Genomic DNA, 20,565 nt, shown 5'->3' with positions numbered 1-20,565 from the left:
CTATCTAGTAGTAAGCGCTGGCTCATTTACTACTGCATGGTTCGATCTTGTGAATTATCTTGTCAGTGATGCAGGATGAAGGGCCAAGGAAAAACATCTAGTCGTTCAGGCAATAGGGCATTTGAGTCACGAATGTCATTAAACCATAGAAATATACGATCTACGATTAAACCATAAAACGAACCGGAGACTCACGAATAAAACCCACTCGGCAAACCTCGACAGATTGTAGGGTATTGGAATCCTCCGAGGTTTGCCGAGTGGAATAAAACCGAGATCTACATCATCAATTTGTGTGTAAACGGTATTGTACGTTTTTGTGAAAATGGCTGCGCCCATCATTTGGCGTTTGCGTTGAATTTTCAATCTGAATTTTGATTGTTATTTAGTTATTTCTTGTAAAACATATGTCAACATGTCAGTAGAAAAGTGGGTTAGCGAACGGTTATTCGATTTATTAGGAATATCTGACAAATACATTGCTCAGTATTTTGTTGGATTGGCGAACAAGTCAGGAAGTGAAGATGATTTTGTTGATAGACTAAGGGACACCGGAACTGTTGAAATAGATGATAATATTATTAACTTTACCAAAGAACTCTATCATAAGGTAATAATTTTATCCATTAAGATTTATTCCAATGGCACTATTCGCTTGAGGAGTGGGATCATTTATTTTATATGGTAGGCCTACATCAACATATTTTTTACATACTCTCGTCATTCAAATAATTGAGCCATAATATCATCATGCCCATGGTCCGAATCAGCCAAGAATCTGTTCTGAATCAACCAAGAGTGTGAAGCACCTTTTCCGTGATTTAGCTCATAGTATTGAAGTAATCAATGACTTATTACACTATTTATTGTCATTTTTTCGTAATTATTAAATATATGCAAACATATTTTAAATACTTTCGTCATTCAAATAATGGTCGGAATGAGCCTTGTCATGGTCCGAATGAGCCAAGAATCTGGCCCGAATCAGCCACGAAACTGATCTGAATCGACCAGGTCCGATTCAGTCGATTACCATTAAACCCTAAACATGTAATTGTTGAATAAGATTGATCTGTATTGTACTGGACAATTTTTTATGTATTGTACAACGGGATGCTTTATTTGATTATTACAGGTACCTCATAAACAGAAGGCAGTGAAAACATTAACTGTTCAACAACAGTCACAGTTAGATTTAGAGAAAAAGAATCAAACTTTTCAGTTATTATCTGATGGAGAAGATCTGGAGGAAGATTATAAAATACCTACCAAGGTTTGTTATCAGTCTATTACAACTACCATACCAGTATTGTAAATCAAAAAATTACATTTTTGTATAAATTTATTAGGTTTACTGGTACATAAGATTATTAAAACTATCATTATTGTCATGTTTGGCAAGTTAATTGTGTTGAGTAATTTTATAAATAGAACAAAAAAGAAATGTCCAAATAAATCTACTGATATATGCATCTCAAGATTTGATAAATTTGTAATTTTCAAAAATGTTAAAATTCATTTGCTGGATAGGGGCTTGTAAGTCAAATAATCAAATAACATTTTCTCTCTATTTTTTGACAGTTCTTTTAGTTTTGAATTGTGATTACAGTAAGAGTCATATTAAGAAAGCAAGCTTTCCTGTTTGAATACTTGATTATTTTCATTCCAGAAGAAAAAAGAAAATAAAAGACAAAAACACTTGAGAAAAAAACAAGAATCTGAAAGTAGTAGTGAAAGTGAGAAGTAAGTACATGTACAGGTACTATTTCATTAAAGATACATTATGGGAGATTTTTATAGAGAGTTGGCCATTCTTGCTATAACGGTTTAAAAGTAGATGATGAAAGAAGAATATATTGAAAATTTCAGTCAAATTACTTTATTCTGAACATAGTTATCATCGTTGTAATATTTGACTAGAAATGGTAGTGAAATGTGTCTTCACCTTGGCCAATCGTTTGATTGACAGGCGTTAACTCCACCTACATATAACGATTATCAAGTAAAGTTTTCAATGGCATGCGGAAACGCTCTACAGCGGCCTCGCTAAGTACACTCTATCATTTAGCCTCGATCTAACTGACGTATTCTCATCAGGGTGCGTCATATTTGAATTAATCAATAAGTGAAATCCTATTTAAATCCGAGCTGTAGCCGAGCCATCCGTGGGTCTACAGAGTTGATTTTGGGCTTGTTGTTTAAATAAAGATCTAATTTATAATTTCTATAACATCTGAAGCCTACATCTAAAACTCTCAGGTTTGTGAATTAGACTATGTATTTTCACTATTTTATGATATTTTAGAATAAATCCCCGAATTAATGTCTGGCTACTGTTAATTTGAATCATAATAAAATTTTACATGTAATTCCTTTAGGGATATATAATTTATAGATGATTTCATTGGTTTTTTTTTGCATATGTAGGGATGTTCCTGTTAGTCGTGGTCGTCAAGCTGAGAGTTCATCAGAAGATGAAATGGATGCCTTGGAAAAAGAAAGACTTCATGATTTACAGGAGAGAGATGAATTTGCTAATAGAATGAAAGATAAAGATAAGGACAAAACTAGAAATGTTGCTTCAAAGTCAGAAAAAAGGGTTAGTTATCTCAATACAAATAAAACTCTATTCTTTTAGATATCTTTTCAGTGCTGGCCACAGGATATTTCGGCTCTGTACAGAAAGCAAAATATAACTTTACTAGTGTACCTGTAACAGAATGCCAACTGACCAGCAACCTTTATTAATAACAACAAGGAGGACCCAGGTGCCATGCCAGTGTTGGCTGATAAAGTTCCTCTGGATATTCTGGCATGGTTTTCCCTTATCAGTTTTGCAGAACAGAGGACAATGAACAGCATCTAGTTGTTCGGATATTACGAAAAACAGGTGTACTGTTTACTTGTTGGTGTGCACGTAAAAGAATCTTTGACAGTTGGAGTTGGAAATAAGAGTAGACAGTACTTCCCTCGTTGCAAACTAGCCCGGTCTGTGCAGAAAAGTAGGGCATTAAACTCCTCATTTTCGTTTTTGATTTACATGTAATTTAGTTGATAAAGACCTGTATTTAATATTTTAGGCATATGAAGAGGCTAAGAAACGTCTACAGATGGAAACAGAAGATAAAAAGAAAATCATTCCAGAAATACGAAAAAAATCTCGACGAGATTATTTGAAAAAACGTCAAGCTGATAAATTATATGATTTAGAAGGCGATGTTGCAGATGAAGAATATTTATTCAAAGATGTCAGGTAAGAGAATCGTGTGATTTTTGATCAAATTTTTCTTATCACAGGATTTGATTGGTAGAGTGGTCTGAATTCTGCTAATCACATTCCATGCCTTACTAAAAAGCCTCTATCACACCAAAGCACGACCTAACACGACTCAAACATTTTGAGTTGCGTTATAAAGCTGGAGAAGGTCTTCTTGGATCGTGAATGTCACTGTCAGGTCTTGGTGAATCGGGAACAGGTCTTGTTGAAAAGGCATCAACTCGACCTCTAAAGCCCCCATCACACCAAAGCACGACCTAACACGATTCAAATATTTTGAGTTGTGGTGTAAAGCTGTAGAAGGTCTTCTTGAATGGCAGAGTTCACCTTCAGGTCTTGGTGAATTGGGAGCAGGTCTTGTTGAAAAGGCATCAACTCGACCTCTTTCTGACGAGTGACCATGATGGTCCAGGTCATGCAGGACCAACTCGCTCCATCCCAGATCCAACAAGACCTTGACAAGACCTACTGAAACTAATCATAGCGCCAACACGACAATCCAGATAATGTACAGATCCTGTACAGATTCATCACGACCCCTACAGAATAGTATAAAATGATCAGAAATAGACTTGTAGTTTCATATTGTGTCTGGATATTCAAAAGTGAACATCTCCTTGTCTTGTTGCATCGCATCAGGATCACACTCGATCGTGTTAAGGTCTTCTTGGATCGCGTTGGTCGTGTTGAGAGCTGCTAGAAATTATGAGTCTTCTGAACCACATCGAGCTTTGGTCTGACTGGGGCTTAAATATGGGTCACATAAAGAAGTGTTTTTTGATTAGGATGAGGAAGAATAAGAAACCAGTAAATAAAAGAGAACCAAAATTTGGTATAATTTTAATGAGACTGCTGACACTTGTTACACATAAATAAGTGTGTACAGTAAGTTCCTGTTTCTTTTTTCAGATTATCAAGCAGAGAGAAAAAAGAACTAGAATACAAAAAACGTGTCTTAAAACTAGCGTCGGAACATAGGAAAGCCGGAGATATTGAGAAAGTTAGTCGATATCACATGCCAAAAGATGATGTAAAGCCAGAAGATAAATATGTAGAGGATGAATTGGAACGGGGGAATTACGAACAGAAACGATGGGAAGAGGATCATTTACATGCAGCCACCTTGAAGTTTGGTGCTAAAGATGCTAAAACTAAAAATAAAGTAAAAGAATATGACGTTATAATGGATGAAGAAATCGAATTTGTACAGACGTTAAAAATGCCTGGTGTTGGTAAAAATAAAGTAAGTGATATTACAAAATTAGTACAAAGTGTCTGACCATTTCATGGCCTTTATGACAAGTACATTGATTTGTCCCTTCTGTCCATGCTAAACAGCATGATGGATTTCAACAATATTTGGTAGATATATTGCCAAGATATTTTTCATTCATAGGCGGCGGCACCTTTACATGGAAATGTAGGTCAATTTAAAAGATTATTTTCTTCAGAATAGCTAAATTGATTTCTTTGAAAGTTGATAAGAATGAACCTTAGATTAAGTTTGTTAAAATAAAAGGGCTGGCCACAAAGAGGCAGAGCAGGACAGGGGCACCACAAAAATTTAAAAACATATTTGAATTCCAGGAATCTGATAATAATTTGGTATTAATGTTGCTTAGCTTGCTTTTTTCCAAGTTCATTCAAATGAATTTGCTTTCATAGTGTTTTGGTATAATTTTGATAGTTTCTGTGATTCAAGTGGGTAAAATGTAAATGACTATGATATAACGGTCTTATGTTGTAGGCATACAAATTCTCCATATTCAGAATCTTCAATGGACACATGCTCTTAACTGATGGGCTGTTGCTCGTTTTCTTTTTTTTTTCTTTTAATATTTACACTGATTCCAACGGTGTAAACCCAGAGATTCCACTCCTCTCATTCATACTCTGTGAATGGATCAAATTCTTTATGTTGCTCTCATCCATGGTTTGTGGAGAAAATGGCTTTTAATTCGTAAATAATTTTATGGAAATTTTCTTTCTTTTACTTAATCAATCACACATACTCTTAATATTTGTTGCTTCAGGAGAAAGATGAAATGATGGATTCTTCTAAGTTAAAAAAGATGAGTTTAGAAGAAACACGAAAAAGTTTACCTATTTATCCATTTAAACAAGATTTAATTGATGCTATTGCTGAACATCAGGTTCTTATTATTGAAGGTGAAACAGGTTCAGGAAAGACTACTCAGATACCTCAATATCTACATGATGCAGTAAGGTTTTATTGACAAAGATGGGAGTGATATTAAAATCAGTCCACTAATCTTTTTTTGCCACACTAAAAGCTCACCTGGATTCTAACCCTTATTCACCGACAGAAAAGTATAATAAGAGATACTTGTCGATATGTTGTGCTTATATACAATCTGATTCAAATACAGATCTATATTTCGTTGTGTTTTTTTTATACTTTTGGTGGCCTACACTACATCTGAAAGGTGTCGTACGAGCGACTTTTGACCCTATGATGTCAGACATTGATTAATCAATCAGCGTTGACGTTTCTAGTGGTTTACCCACAGTTCTGTGCATTGCACGCCAAGAACTCGCCATAAGAGACCGTTTCATTGGCTAATCCCTCACTTCAACCAGAACGCCTAGTGTAGTAAAGACAAGTAAAACAAAATTTTGAACTATAAAAACGGAACGAAATAGGATCTGTGCTTTAATCAGATTGGCTTATGTAGTAAAACCAGTGATTGTTTACCATAAAAATTGTAATGGGTTAATGGGTTTTACAATCTATCTCTGTAATCTTTATGTTGTTTTACAGGGTTATACTAAAAATGGAATGAAGATTGGTTGTACCCAGCCTCGACGTGTTGCGGCAATGTCTGTTGCTGCTCGTGTTTCACAGGAAATGGGATGGAAGCTGGGTAATGAGGTATATACCATTTCAGCATTAATGTTGTCTATAATTAACTATTGTTAGAAATAAGAACATGTTTTGTAAATAAGTTAGATTACAGTTGACATCATTTACACTGCAAGTCTTGTATACTATTTTTACAGGGGGGTGGATGGCTGAATGGTTAGCACGTGTGCCCTGTATCATAAAGACTGTCATTGAGTCAAATGGCGTGGTTTTGAATCCCTGGTTGTATGTGACAAGGAGTACGCACAAGCGAATTATTGAAATAAAATTACAAACCATATGGTAGTCCCTAAATGACATAGTTTGTGTCGAGTGGACCTTAAACCCCATTTCTCTCTCTCTCTCTCACTATTTTTACAAAACACAAACACATGCCTTACTGGCGAGTTAACCACTAACATGATAGACTTTTCTTTTAATAAGCTGGAGAAACACTAGAACTAAACAGATACAAATCTTTAATGAGGTTATTCATGTGGCTGAACCGCCATGTTATGGAAAAATTTATTTAATAGACTAAAGAATAAACCACATAGCTTTCTGAGTTAAATAATCACAGCAGTTAGCATTTGATTCTGAATTTGGGTAAATCAACTTGAGTAAGAATTGGGGTAAATCAATTGGAGTAGCAGTTGGGGCAAATCAACTGGAGTAGGAATTGGGGTAAATCAACTGGAGTAGCAATTGGGGTAAATCAACTGGAGTAGCAATTGGGGTAAATCAACTAGAGTAGGAATTGGGGTAAATCAGTTGGAGTAAGAATTGGGGTAAATCAGTTGGAGTAAGAATTGGGGTAAATCAGTTGGAGTAGCGATTGGGGTAAATCAACTTGAGTTGGAATTGGGGTAAATCAACTGGAGTAAGAATTGAGGTAAATCAACTGTAGTAGATCAATTTGAGTAGCAATTGGAGTATATCCAACAATACACTGTAAGAACTATGCATAATGCACATTTTTTATTCAGTATTTATTATAGTTTATTTTATTTTCTGTTTGGGTCATTAGGTTGGTTATAGTATACGTTTTGAAGATTGTACATCAGAGAGAACCATATTAAAATATATGACAGATGGTATGTTATTAAGAGAATTTCTTAGTGAACCTGATCTAGGAGGGTACAGGTGAGTTAAATTGTCTATTTAAAAAAAACTTGAAGGCAATTGTATGAAAAAATTACATTCGTTCTGGCAGTAAACTATAAAATTATATAGGATACTGTACTCTTATAAATTGAACTGTCTGTAAAATTGAGGGAATACATAGAAAAATTGAACACCATTCTTTTTAATTCCCTTTAAATTGATGCCATACATGTATAAGTCTTATTTGAAATATATTTTGTATGCTGAAATGTTAAATGATATGTTTTATTATTTAGTATTTTGATTATTGATGAAGCTCATGAAAGAACTCTTCACACTGATGTATTATTTGGATTAGTCAAAGATATTGCTAGATTCCGGCCAGATTTAAAATTACTTATTTCCAGTGCTACTTTAGATGCTCAAAAATTTTCAGAAGTAAGATATTTTTTGTTATTTTCCATTCTTCAGATTCAACAGATGTGTGAATTTTCAAGCCATTTTATTGTGTTTATCATTCTGATTAATGAGTAATTTTTATTTTAAAAATTGAGATTTCTGAAAAACATTCTGAGTATATTTGTTTTTAGTGATAAAAACACAGTTTTTGTCCCATGTTGATTCTGGACTAACTGAATGTTGATTGCTGAATTAGATTTTTGCTGTTATATATTTCAGTTTTTTGATGATGCTCCTATTTTCCGTATCCCTGGTCGAAGATTTCCTGTTCATGTTTATTATACAAAGGTAGGATAATTATTAATGGATATACCAGAGCCTCGTTTAGCATGGTGACTTGGCGGCGGCGACGCCACGTACTGGCCAAACTGTGCCGCCTACTGAGCCCGAAAGTTGAAGACTGGGCAGCAACATACACACGTTTTGAAAATCGCTGACAAGGTTTTTCCGATGTGCCAAGGAGGGTTGGGTGGCTGAATGGTTAGCACGTGCACGCTGTACCATAAAGTCTGTCATTGAGTCAACTGGCGTGGTTTCGAATCCCTGGTTGTACGTGGTAATGAGTAGGATCGCCTGTCCAACCTCGTGGGTTTTCTCCTGGTCCTCCGGTTTCCTCCCACTGCTAAAGACCCCTACGCAAAAGCGAATTATTGAAATAAAATTAAACCATGTGTTAGTCCCGAAATGACCTAGTTTGTGTCGAGTGGAGGTTAAACCCCATCTCTCTCTCTCTCTCTCTCTCTCTCTCTCTCTCTCTCTCTCTCTCTCTCTCTCTCCCATGTGCCAATACTATATCATGGTGCGTAGGTTTACAAAATCGTCTTTCTGATTGTTTTATGGGTATATTTCTGTCTGCGGGTCAGCCGCAGCAGTGTTTTGATCTCGATTTTACAGGGTATTAATCAATCCATGGTTTAACAAGATGCCAAAACTAATAGTGTATCAAATCTCCGAAACTATTTTTTAAGTCCTCAGAAATCGAGTCTAAGGGAGTCAATTTTCAAAATTTTCTGGGGGAGAGCCCCACAGACCCCCCGCGTGGGCTCTCATCTGCGGTGTTCGCGCGGCTAGCACCCGCGGTGCACGCAGGTCGGGATTTGCCGACATTGCCACGCACGACCAAATCCTTAGAAGAGGCTCTGGGATATACTCATTGGATTGATTTTTCCAACTATTTCATGCTTCTGCATTAAAACAAAGCATGCTACTTTTCATGTACATGATAAATTTTATGCCAGTTTTATAGGCCTCCATATACAATTCCCTAGGGACACTTTACAGATTAAAGTTATCATTTAATCTTGCATGCATTGTTTATATTAATATAACCAAATTTCATGGATTTACCTTTAGATGCTAACATTACGGTCTCATCAACAATTGATATTTATATTCTATTAATTTTCTTCAATTACTGTTAAAGTTATTGCCCTTGTTTACTTTAATGTTGCTCAGATTTAGTTTTAATTTATATGTGATGATTGTGTTATTGCTAGATATAAGTCTATCAAATGGTTATAATTTGAAATAATTGCTTCCTAGGTTATTGCCCTTGTTCACTTTTTGGTGTAATGTAAATGCACCGGTAGTGAAAGAATCACAGTGCAACACCCGTATGGAATGCTTGGGCAGCATATCTGTTATTGGTGTATATTTCATTGCTTTGCAACCTATCTTTAGATTTGTGGGTAGTTTATCGCATTATGTTAATAAATTAACACTGTGAAATTGGTATCGTTTATAATGGGGGTTATAGCGCTAAAAACTAGGTATATAGTTTAATTTCAAAACATCGTTTGATAATTGATAATAATCGTTTGAAAATTACAAAAATAGTTTAATTAGTACTATGGATTAATTTAATGGTAATGTGTTAATTATATTATAGGCACCAGAAGCTGATTATATAGATGCTGCTGTAGTATCAGTGTTACAGATTCATGTAACACAACCAATTGGTGATATACTTGTATTTCTTACTGGACAAGAAGAAATAGAAACAGCTCAAGAAATGTTGCTGGTACGTACTTGTATGCTGCAAACAAAATTTATTTACTGTAACGGGAGCTAAGTGAAAGCGGGGCCTACAGCCATGTATTGTTCCATGGGTTTAGAGTTATTGTGCCCCGTAATGCTATAATGAAATAAATCAAAACAGTAGAAACATATACTGTAGCTTAGGTACACTACTAATTGATTCTCTCATGTGCTACACATTTAAAAATTTCTAGGCAACCCTGAACCCCCTAATGATATGGTAAAACACAAAATTAATGCCAGGAAGAGATTAATGTTTTAAAGCTGCAATTTCATATTTTTAAGTTATATTTTGAAAATTTATTAAAATAAAGCCTTAAAATAGATGGTATCTATAAACAGTCCTACCTTGTTAAAGAATAATCCTATTAATCCTATAATTCACTATTGCCAGTTGAGAAATTGGCAAAAATATCATTTTCAACTTTAAATTCAAACGTTTGAAGATAGCTATTCCATGGGGGGGAATAGAAAAACAAGGGAGGTAATTGTGTTATTATTTCCGGGGTCAAAGAATTTTTAAGAGGGAGAATAATACCTATAATCGTATAATAGTGAGTTGATAACCTATAGAGCAAAAGACACAGAAATAATTATGTTTTGACTTTCTCAGAAAATATGAAATTATCGCTTTAAATGATACAACCTGTCACCAGTCGCATTAATTTCAATACCGTATACAGTTTTTATATTCTCCTACATAAAATAGCGTACCAGTGACCCTCAATCCATCTTATAAATAATCACTAATATGTTAAATTTAGCTGTTTGAATGGCATTTAGTAATTGAACACATTAAATTACCCTGGTAGCCCTCAGACTTTTCCTAATAGGAGTTTTGTGAAAAGAGAAGTTGTGTAAGTCTGAAACCAAAAGTGGGAGTGCAAAGCCATCAGGCCTATGTCACTCCATGGTTTGAACCTTATACCCCAAATTTCAGTCTTAGGGCAGCCCAGTGTTGCCGTTAACTCTGAACAAACAAACACACAAATGACTGTCACATATAAGCTTATATAGATTACAAGGTACCAGTTATTTTAGAAAAGTATATGGCAGGTTGTATTAATTTCAATACCTCAACTTACTTCAAGTTGCATAGAAGGATATTCTCTTTCTTAACATTTATTGATGTATATTACAGGAAAGAACAAGAAAATTAGGATCAAAGATAAAAGAGTTGGTTATATTACCTATATATTCTACATTACCATCGGATCAACAGGCCAAGATATTTGAACCAGCACCACCTGGTGGTAGAAAGGTAAGAGAGACAATTTGCTGTATTGCATCCATAAATTTATTGTGATATTTTCTTACTGTAGCCTGGTGTTACAATGAAAGATTGTTCAGTGAGTTTGAAATTTATCCCAGTTATCTTAAGGCCATACAAACAAACATATTCTAGTTCTCAGATATTTCTTACCCAAAATCTAAGGAAGGCTCACTACTACTCATAAACATCACATTTCAAGGCACTACATTTATATGTTGTTTATAGATTATCCAGTATCATTTATGACTGTCAGTAACATTTATCAGGGTTGTGTACTTCATGAATGAGTCTACACCACATTTCTGGATTCATTCCAAGTTTTTTTGTAGAGTTACTTTTTGTAACTAGGGTAAAACATTTACGTGCAGTAATTAATCAGAATGTTTTATTTTTTGAAATAAAAACAGGTCATTCAGCCCTTTTTAAATGACACAGGCAGGATACTTATTCGTTCGTTCGTGGTCCACTTCCACCTAGGGTGATATCGTAGACAAGGGGAGGATATTTATTTAATCATTGAGTGGCATTTAGCGATTGACCACATTAAAAACACAACACAGTTTATATGGAAATACAATCACTGGTTTTAGCCTATAGGCATAGCCTTTTTTTAGGATAACTATGTAGTGATATTTAAGCTACCGGTATACACAAAAAATATTCTGGTTATCAGACAATCTTTCAAAAAAAACGGATGCGTTGTAGAGTTTTGTTTTTGTTTTGTCAAAGGATCACTATGAGTGTGACTAAATAACTTGCTATAAACATCACATTTCAAGGTTCTATAATTATTTCATTATTTATTTTAACCATGCTGTTTACAGAAATTGACATTAATAATTACTAATTCTGTTTACTATCACTAAGAATTACATGTACATTAAGCTGAATACAGGTTCATTTGCAAGAAGTGTCAACTGGGTCCTACAGTTTTAGATAAGCACTGAATAATACTCTGTCCATCCTTCAGACATTCCTTTCTCATTACTAGTTTGCCAGATATTATGTATATATTGAAGAATTTCTATTTATGATTGTCCCGTGCCGTCAATGATTGGTAGTAACATCTATGAAGGTTGCGTACTTGATAATTGAGTCCAATTTCGTTATTTTTAAAGTGATGTGCTGGTATTTGAGAAACAGAATATTTATATGACCTTAAATGCTATATGATTGTAGCGATTATTATTTTTTTGTTTTTTTTCCATCGCATTTTTGGAAAAAGTACATATTCTACAGAATAAAACTCTATACTATCTGAAAGGTATTTAGTTTAAAAGGTGAATGAATATCTAAAACTTTAAAAATGATAACAGGAAGTGACATTTAATAATAGTGTAAAAGTATGTAATACCAAGGTTATGGACCCTCTAGAGGTCCCAATTTTTATCTGATTTTTGCATATCGGACCGTAGTTTCCTGGATTATGCCCCCTGATTGTACAAAAAATCGATTATTTCTTTGAGCTTATTCTCTGTTCATCTCTTGCAAAATGTGAGTGTATGTTGCTTGTTTAAAAAAAATGTCAAACTTTGAAATCGGGTAAAATGTTGATGGTAAACGATTAACTAAACCATTTGGTGCTTATTCTGAAAGTTTTACCACGGTCGATCTGTAAACATAAGTTATGTGCAATTTGTTTAACATAAACCAGGAAATTTTGCTTGCTGCCATTTTGAGAGATTTTAATAATCTTTTTTCCTTTAAGATTCTTGAAAAAAAAAAACAGGCCGAAAAAACATATTACCGGTAATCTACTAGTTGTTGAAATTAATGTATAAGTGTATGATCGAGAGTGGGTTGTATAAAAACTATCAAACCTGTTTCGAGGACAGGTCTAGTTGTTATTATTGTTGGTTATTTTTTCTATGCATGTATATTTGTTATTGTAGTTTGTTCTTTGTTCTTGTTATAGATACATAATGTTTGGGGGGGGGGGGTTGATGGCCGAATGGTTAGCACGTGCGCGCTGTATCATAAGGCCTGTCATTGAGTCAATTGGCGTGGTTTCGAGTAGGGTCACCTGTTCAGCCTCGCGGGTTTTCTCCGGGTCCTCCGTTTACCTCCCACTGCTAGTCTGTGTCGAGTAGACGTTAAACCCCATTTCTCCCTCTCTCTCACATAATATTTGTTATGTTGGTTATTCTTTCTATACATACATGTATATATTTGTTATTGTAGGTTATTCTTGTTAAACATGCATATTTGTTATGATTGTAGGTTATTCCTGCTATACATGTATATTTGTTATTCTTGTTAAACATGTATCATTTTTATAGGTTATTCTTGCAACTAATATAGCTGAAACATCATTAACTATTGATGGTATTATATATGTCATTGATCCAGGCTTCTGTAAACAAAAAAGTTATAATGCTAAAACAGGAATGGAATCTCTACAAGTTACACCTATATCTAAGGTAAGTACAACAAACAAATTTTTCTTAGCTGTGTGAACCACTCAAACGGGAAGTAGCGTCAGGTGTTCTAGAAAGTAAGAATATCCTGCCTTGTACATGGCACCTGTGGGTATGTATTGTCTGAAATCCAGTGCCATAATTTCAGGGAATACTGAATCTCAGTACATATAAGTTGCTGACAGAATTGTCATTGAGTGATACAGAAAACCTCATGTTGCAGTTTTGCCAGTACTGAAAAAAAGATTTGGTATGAGTGGAATCGTGATGTTGAATGGTCTAATTCATGTGCATGGGTTCAATCCCATGTTTGTACTTGTTTAACAGTAGGGTTGCCTGCAGTTTCCTCCAATTGCTGAAAGACCCCATCCCTGTGTCTTAAAGGCTTTAAAAGGCTATAATCTTTTGACACGTGATAGTATTTTTTTTACCCCTGCCTACATTGTATGTCTTAATGATCTTGTTTTCTGTAGGCATCAGCCAATCAAAGAGCTGGTCGAGCAGGTCGTGTCGCTGCTGGTAAATGTTTTAGACTGTATACAGCATGGGCGTACAAAAACGAACTGGAAGACAACACTATACCAGAGATACAGAGAACAAATCTAGGAAATGTTGTTCTGTTATTAAAGAGTTTAGGTTTGTATTTATAAATTTTATTTTATATCTGTAAAATATAAGGGTAATGTTAAAGTGGTCTACCTGTAGTAGTAATTGAGGTTTTTATAAAAACTTTTAGCAGAGTTGCGTGGTTTCGAATCCCCGGTTGTACGTGACAAGGAGTAGGGTCGCCTGTCCAACCACATGGGTTTTCTCCGGGTCCTCTGGTTTCCTCCCACTGCTAAAGACCCCTATGCGCAAGCGAATTATTGAAATAAAATAAAACCATATGTTAGTCCCGAAATGACCTAGTTTGTGTCGAGTGGACGTTAAACCCCATCTCCCTCCCTCCCTCCCTTTAGCAGAGTTATTGTCCCTGTTTTTAAATTATTCATATTCAGGCAATATTTGAAAGAAAGTTCCAGAATTAAATTATCTCAATCCCAAGAATAGTGACAATTGAGTAAAAAGGAAATTTCGAGTTACAGCGCATTTTTCGACTGAATAAGAAAATATCTCAACAACCATGACAGCTAAAACATATTCTTTGTGTTTTATTACGTCCCGATTCTACTCACACCACCTCCGTTGTCAGGACCGACAGAACTGTGACACGACTGATTTCTGCGTCACTTGATTTGCAATTCTGTCAATTCAGGATGTTTCAGACTGACAAGCTAGCATCCCCCATATGATGAAACATCACAGATTAACCAATGTGCACAAACTTGGTAATGTTTTTACATAAATATATACTCTTCTAAAAAAGTAGGGGATATTCAGAAACAATACAAAACTGCGGAAATGCACTGCTGTTTTTATTAGAGGTAACCAGTGTATATTAATAACAGGCCAATTGCCTACACATGAACATAAACAGTTCATATGGGTGGCTTATCTGACGGCCCCATTCCACTCGCAAAGAGATACACTGTCAAAAGTGAAAATGGACGTTTTTGATTTTTGTCTTAATAATGAGTAATTGCTCCACCAATCCTCAGACATTCAGCAATTTGTTGTGGCATGCTCCTAATCAACCGTCCAATCACGATTTGGGGGCAATCTGACCCACTCCTCTTGCAGTGCCACGGCCAATTCTTGCAGTGTTGTTGGTTGACGTTGACGTCGACGAACATGTCTCCCGATCAAATTAAATGTAACAAACTAAAGCAAAGATTCGCTAAACAGTAATTCGTATGCAAGAACCGATAAGAAAGCAAACATGGATAGGATAAACCAGCATGCGGCAGTTTTCATCAACCCTTCCTTGAAGTGTCAAATTTGACAATGAACCCCTCCAATGTGTATGGCGCTATTGCATGTCACATGTGCAGCTCAGTGGTTCTGTTGGGGGGATAAGTTCTTCATCTGTGAACATACTCTCAAAGCATGTCAAGTGTCCATGACTATTTATCATATCACAACCTGCATAGGTATTTGCATTTCAATATCCCCTACTCTTTTTTGAAGAGTATATATGCCAACTGATTTTTATAGATAGTAATTCTTATAATATGAAATATTTCAGGTATAAACGATTTGATTAATTTTGATTTCATGGATCCACCACCTCACGAGACATTAGTTTTAGCTTTAGAACAGCTGTATGCATTAGGTGCCTTAAATCATCGAGGTGAATTAACCAAATTAGGTCGACGTATGGCTGAATATCCTGTTGATCCAATGATGTCAAAAATGATTATTGCTGCTGAACAGTAAGTACATATTTTACATGATGCACTCAGAAATAATCATCAGTGATCCTTTGAATAAAACTAACTTCTCAATATTTATAAAACTTGTCCATCAATTTGTTACATGTTTGAATCAATTTGGTAGATTTTAATCTACTGAAATTTATAACATTTAATAATGTAATTGTAATTTAATCAACTACAGAGGTAAAAACCATTTTACTTTGAAGAAATTTTTATGTATTTGTATCACTTTACCAAATCTTAACAGTTTTTGTGGCTTCCCACACCCCCCTTTTGATGGTTTCTAAATTATTATCTCTTTGTGCCATATTTTGTATATATATATCTTCATTGTACTATGGTTGTCATTCTTTGCTTGATAAAGACGTTGAAATGTCACCAAATAAATCATTCAAGTAACTAGTATTCCATATAATTGTGTCATGTGTTTTTATCCAATTAAAGCCATGGATCGTCATTGCCTGTGACAAAATCGCATTTTTTCAGTTTATGCTTTAATGTACAGTCAAAATATCAAAATATCGGTGGTAGACAGTCCCCAAGTTTTAATTCAATTGGATTTAAAAGAGAACCATCAAAAGATTATACCCAACACTTTTATAGGTTAAGCTGGCTTGTTAGTATTGTCTGCAGAGAATGATGAACGTTGGAAAATTTTCATCATTGCTTTGTAAATACTCAATGGATTTAAACCATTTTTGGAGGAATATTCCTTTTAGAGATACAACATTCACAATATTGTTATTTGTCAGGCATTCAAAATCACCTGTAATCATGCTCAATTACTTTAATTATTGTTTGTTTATTAATTTTCACAGATATAAATGTTCTAAAGAGATAATCACGATAGCTGCCATGTTGTCTGTTAACAACGCCATATTTTATCGACCTAAAGATAAAATTGTTCATGCTGACACAGCTAGACAGAATTTCTTCCGTCCTGGTGGAGATCACCTGACTTTATTAAATGTGTACACCCAGTGGGAAGAAACCGATTATTCGACACAGTGGTGCTATGAAAACTTTATTCAACATAGATCTATGAAACGTGCTCGAGATGTGCGTGACCAATTAGAATCTCTGTTAGAAAGAACAGAAATAGAAATAACATCAGATGTTGGTAATACTGTTGGTATTCGTAAGGTACAATTCTTATTTTGATTAATCTAAATCTCACGACTATTCATTAATCCAATCCTGAACAGGAGTCATTGCTTCTCCTTTGTCAGACTAATTATCAATCCAATAAGAGTGATTAAAAACTTAATCTACCTTATTACCTCGTGGTTTCTCCGTCATCGAACATTTTAATCACCTTGATGTCAGCCGACAGCATGTAGAAACTAGTCATAGATGTCACATATCCTAATAGTGTATAACACCCAAAATCAATAGATAGTCATTTGTATATGATATCACTCCAGGACCGACCTACCTGGCGGTCATTATCAAGTTCAAAATGCTTCGATTCTTATCTACTGTCTAGTCCTTTACCAAGTGGGAACTTGACGATGCTGACACACCCATGTCCGCTAGTTCTACTTGAGTTCCGTGCCGTCAAACAATAATTTTTATCTGTAACCATTCATTTCGTAAGAATTGCCACATGGTCCCACCTGGCAACCCATTTGTCATTACACAATGTTTTAACCATTTTTCATTCACCGACAACAAAATATCCTGTACATATACCCAAAATATATCCAAACCAATTGATGACTATTATTAGTTATTAATAAACACCTTTAACTTATTTTCCATAATGAAACTATGTCATACAGAAATTCCCATCTACAGTAGGACATCCCCATTTATCAACTACCATATAAGGCATTTCATACTACGAAACTAGTAAAATGGTTGATTTTGGCGCGAAATAGCTGTAAAAGGTCACATACACCAATAACAGACATGATAATACACAGAAGTTGGTGATTAAACAACCAATGTAATTTTAAAATACCATTTTATAAAGAAGAAAACTATGTTTAAACATCACAAACTGTTCTTATCTCAAGCATTTCGATTTTGTTTTCTATTGCACAAACGAAAGCAGGTAATTTTTGTACTAATCATAACCATTATTCAGAACTCAATATGCTACATAACATAGAAATATTTCTAGTTGAAGTCCATTAAAGGGAATGGAAGCTATTGACCTTATTCCCTGGCTAGGACAGAGTCATCCAAATGCCATTCTGAATACTCAAACGAAAGCATTCTGTTTATGTCATATATCAATATTTTTATAAATTTTTGTAATTGATATTTTTCAGGCGATAACATCAGGTTATTTTTATCATACTGTTAGATTAAGTAAAGGTGGACAATATAAAACAGTTAAACATCAACAAACTGTCATGATACATCCTAATAGTTCATTATTTGAAGAGCATCCTCGGTGGATTATATATTTTGAATTGGTTTTTACAACAAAAGAATTTATGAGACAGGTGAGATAACTTTTACATTTAATTTAGTTACTATGGGCATTTACATTGTCTAAATTTACATTTGTTACTTTCTGGATTTAAATTAGTTACCATCTGCATTTACATTAGTTACTGTTGTCCATTGTCTACATTTACATTGGTTACAGTCTGCATTTACATTTACATTAGGTACTGTCTTGCTTTTTTTTTACATTAGGCACTGTCTTGCATTTTTTACATCAGTTACTGTTTACATTAACATTAGTAACAACTGCATTTTACATTAGAAATATTAATTATTTTCTGAATTATGTAAAAAATATTCATTATTGAATTATAGTTGTTTAGTGCCTCCACAGATATGTGTGAAGTTTTGTTGTGGTTATCATGAGAGAGAGAGTTTAAGTCCACTGACACAAACTAGGTCATTTCGGGACTAATACATGGTTGAATTTTATTTCAATGATTAGCTTGCACGTAGAAAACCCACCAGGTTGAACAGACGACCCTACTCCTTGTCAGTACAACTGTTGAATCGAAACCATGCCAGTTGACTCAATGACAGGCCTTATGATACAGTGCACACATGCTAACCGTTCGGCCACCCAACCCCCTGTGGTTATTATCGGTCAATAAGTGGAATAAGTAATAGGATTCAATAATCAATTGTATTAGCATGGCTCGATTAAAGTGGTGTGAAAGGATCATTTTGATTTTCTAGCAGAATTTTTAATGTATGATATTAGGAAATTGATCTTGAAGAAAAAGCTAAATAATGACATAAAATATAAATTCCGATTTTATTGTAGATATCTGTCCAGTAGATATTAGTCATTTTCCCTGATAGTCCACCAAATAAATGTTGATGGTATTGTGTGTTAATTTAAATCTAATTCTTGTTTTTCAGGTCATAGAAATTGAAAACTCTTGGTTAATGGAGGTGGCACCGCATTATTATAAAGCTCGGGAATTAGACGATGGCGCTACCAAAAAGATGCCGAAAAGAATTGGAAAATCTAAGAATGATTTAACTAGGACATACTAATAATATTATTAAGTTCATTAATCTGAACAGTTAATAATCAAAATTCTGTAATGATACATGATCACACTGAACAAAGTGAGATTTGTACCAATGCCTCTTTTTTTTGTTACTGGTAATTGCATCAAAATCTTACTGTGTAATTACCATACAGTTTGGGACAGCTAAAACTAAATTTTAAGCTTTGATCACATGTTGTGCAGATGATACTAGCTATGTCCCAAAGAGGTAGGAAGATCCACTGGTAAAAAGAAAACGCCTGCAAATTCTGGTGTAGTGGATGGGTCGAGTATGGACTAATTTTTGTATTGACTTGACCCTTATTATGGACTATGAGTTAATATTCAATGGCAATTTGGAAAGAATATAAATATCTAGCTACAACATGTTAATAAGCAGAGAATAGGTTTTGGTAAATATTCATGGTTTAGAGGCAGAAGGATAACAGAGTTAAGAGGTTGGTTATGGTGATATGTATGGCAGATAATTCTGTACATGATTTTACTATGCTACTTCAACTTTGTGTCTCAAAATTCCAGTGGTCAAAATCATGCAAGTTATGGAGCATTTGTTGCTCTATCTGTAGTGAAAAGCATTCAGCCCAACGAAAATTTGGGAAAAGGTTGGAGCTGGGTAAAGAGACCAGAATTAACATTGAAGTCAATGGCAAAATTAATGGTGGTCTGCACCAAATAGTCCATTGTAACTACCTGTGTAAACAAATATTCATTTATCATTTCATGTAATGTCAGATATAGTTATTTTCATCATATCACCTGATGTATATTGTTGATTGTGTGAAATAGGCTGGCAATAAAAATATTTGATCATTTGTCAATAAATTTTGGATGTAGATTTACCTTTATTGATTCATTCCCACATTATCTAATATCCTAAAGGGGCGCATCTTTACTGCCATTAAAAAGAACAGGTTATAAGTACTGGTATGCCCAAAGTGAACAAATGAAAAAATAGTTCATTAGGGATAATAAATGAGGCATCTGGAAGTACCGTATTGAGGATACAACCAAATGTTTAGAAGAGATGTAGAAGATAGTCAATAATAGCAGTGTTCAAATAATTTTTGATCTGCTTGTTAAATTTTCCCAACTTCAAGAGAAATTACTGTAATGGCTCCCTTACTATCATAAAATTGATATTTTTATGGTTAATAGTAATTTATATAATAGTCCATATGGGATATGGGTCATTTGTAATGAAGCGACAATGAACGAGGCTAATCATATCCCACAGAATACTACCGGTGTAGACTGGAATAACCAGACGCCAAAGAAATGTATTATAAATTACAGTAAAAACAGAAACCATTGAATGTAAATTAGTTT

The 20,565-nt window shown here is 34.5% G+C and overlaps 1 protein-coding gene across 2 annotated transcripts; it reads left to right on the top strand.

Moving 5' to 3' along the window:
* The first annotated feature begins 309 nt into the window (after positions 1-309).
* LOC126821732 (pre-mRNA-splicing factor ATP-dependent RNA helicase DHX16) lies at positions 310-20,078 on the top strand. 2 transcript variants are annotated; one of them, XM_050550229.1, is made up of 19 exons: positions 310-610; positions 1,136-1,273; positions 1,673-1,743; positions 2,428-2,599; positions 3,081-3,253; positions 4,187-4,520; positions 5,311-5,499; positions 6,060-6,170; positions 7,168-7,283; positions 7,541-7,682; positions 7,923-7,991; positions 9,592-9,723; positions 10,882-11,001; positions 13,293-13,433; positions 13,904-14,066; positions 15,556-15,742; positions 16,564-16,888; positions 18,022-18,198; positions 19,085-20,078. In XM_050550229.1, exons 1-19 carry the CDS (start codon positions 416-418, stop codon positions 19,220-19,222), a joined length of 3,093 nt encoding a protein of 1,030 aa, XP_050406186.1. In that variant the 5' UTR covers positions 310-415; the 3' UTR covers positions 19,223-20,078. The 2 variants fall into 2 exon arrangements, with proteins under 2 accessions (XP_050406186.1, XP_050406181.1); XM_050550224.1 differs by having other exon boundaries at positions 1,670-1,743.
* The last annotated feature ends 487 nt before the right edge of the window (positions 20,079-20,565 follow it).

The sequence above is a fragment of the Patella vulgata genome, chromosome 1 (genome assembly GCF_932274485.2).
Source record: "Patella vulgata chromosome 1, xgPatVulg1.2, whole genome shotgun sequence".
NCBI lineage: Eukaryota > Metazoa > Mollusca > Gastropoda > Patellidae > Patella > Patella vulgata.
The sequence above is the reverse complement of the archived record's forward strand: the minus strand, read 5'-3'. Positions and strand labels throughout refer to the sequence as shown.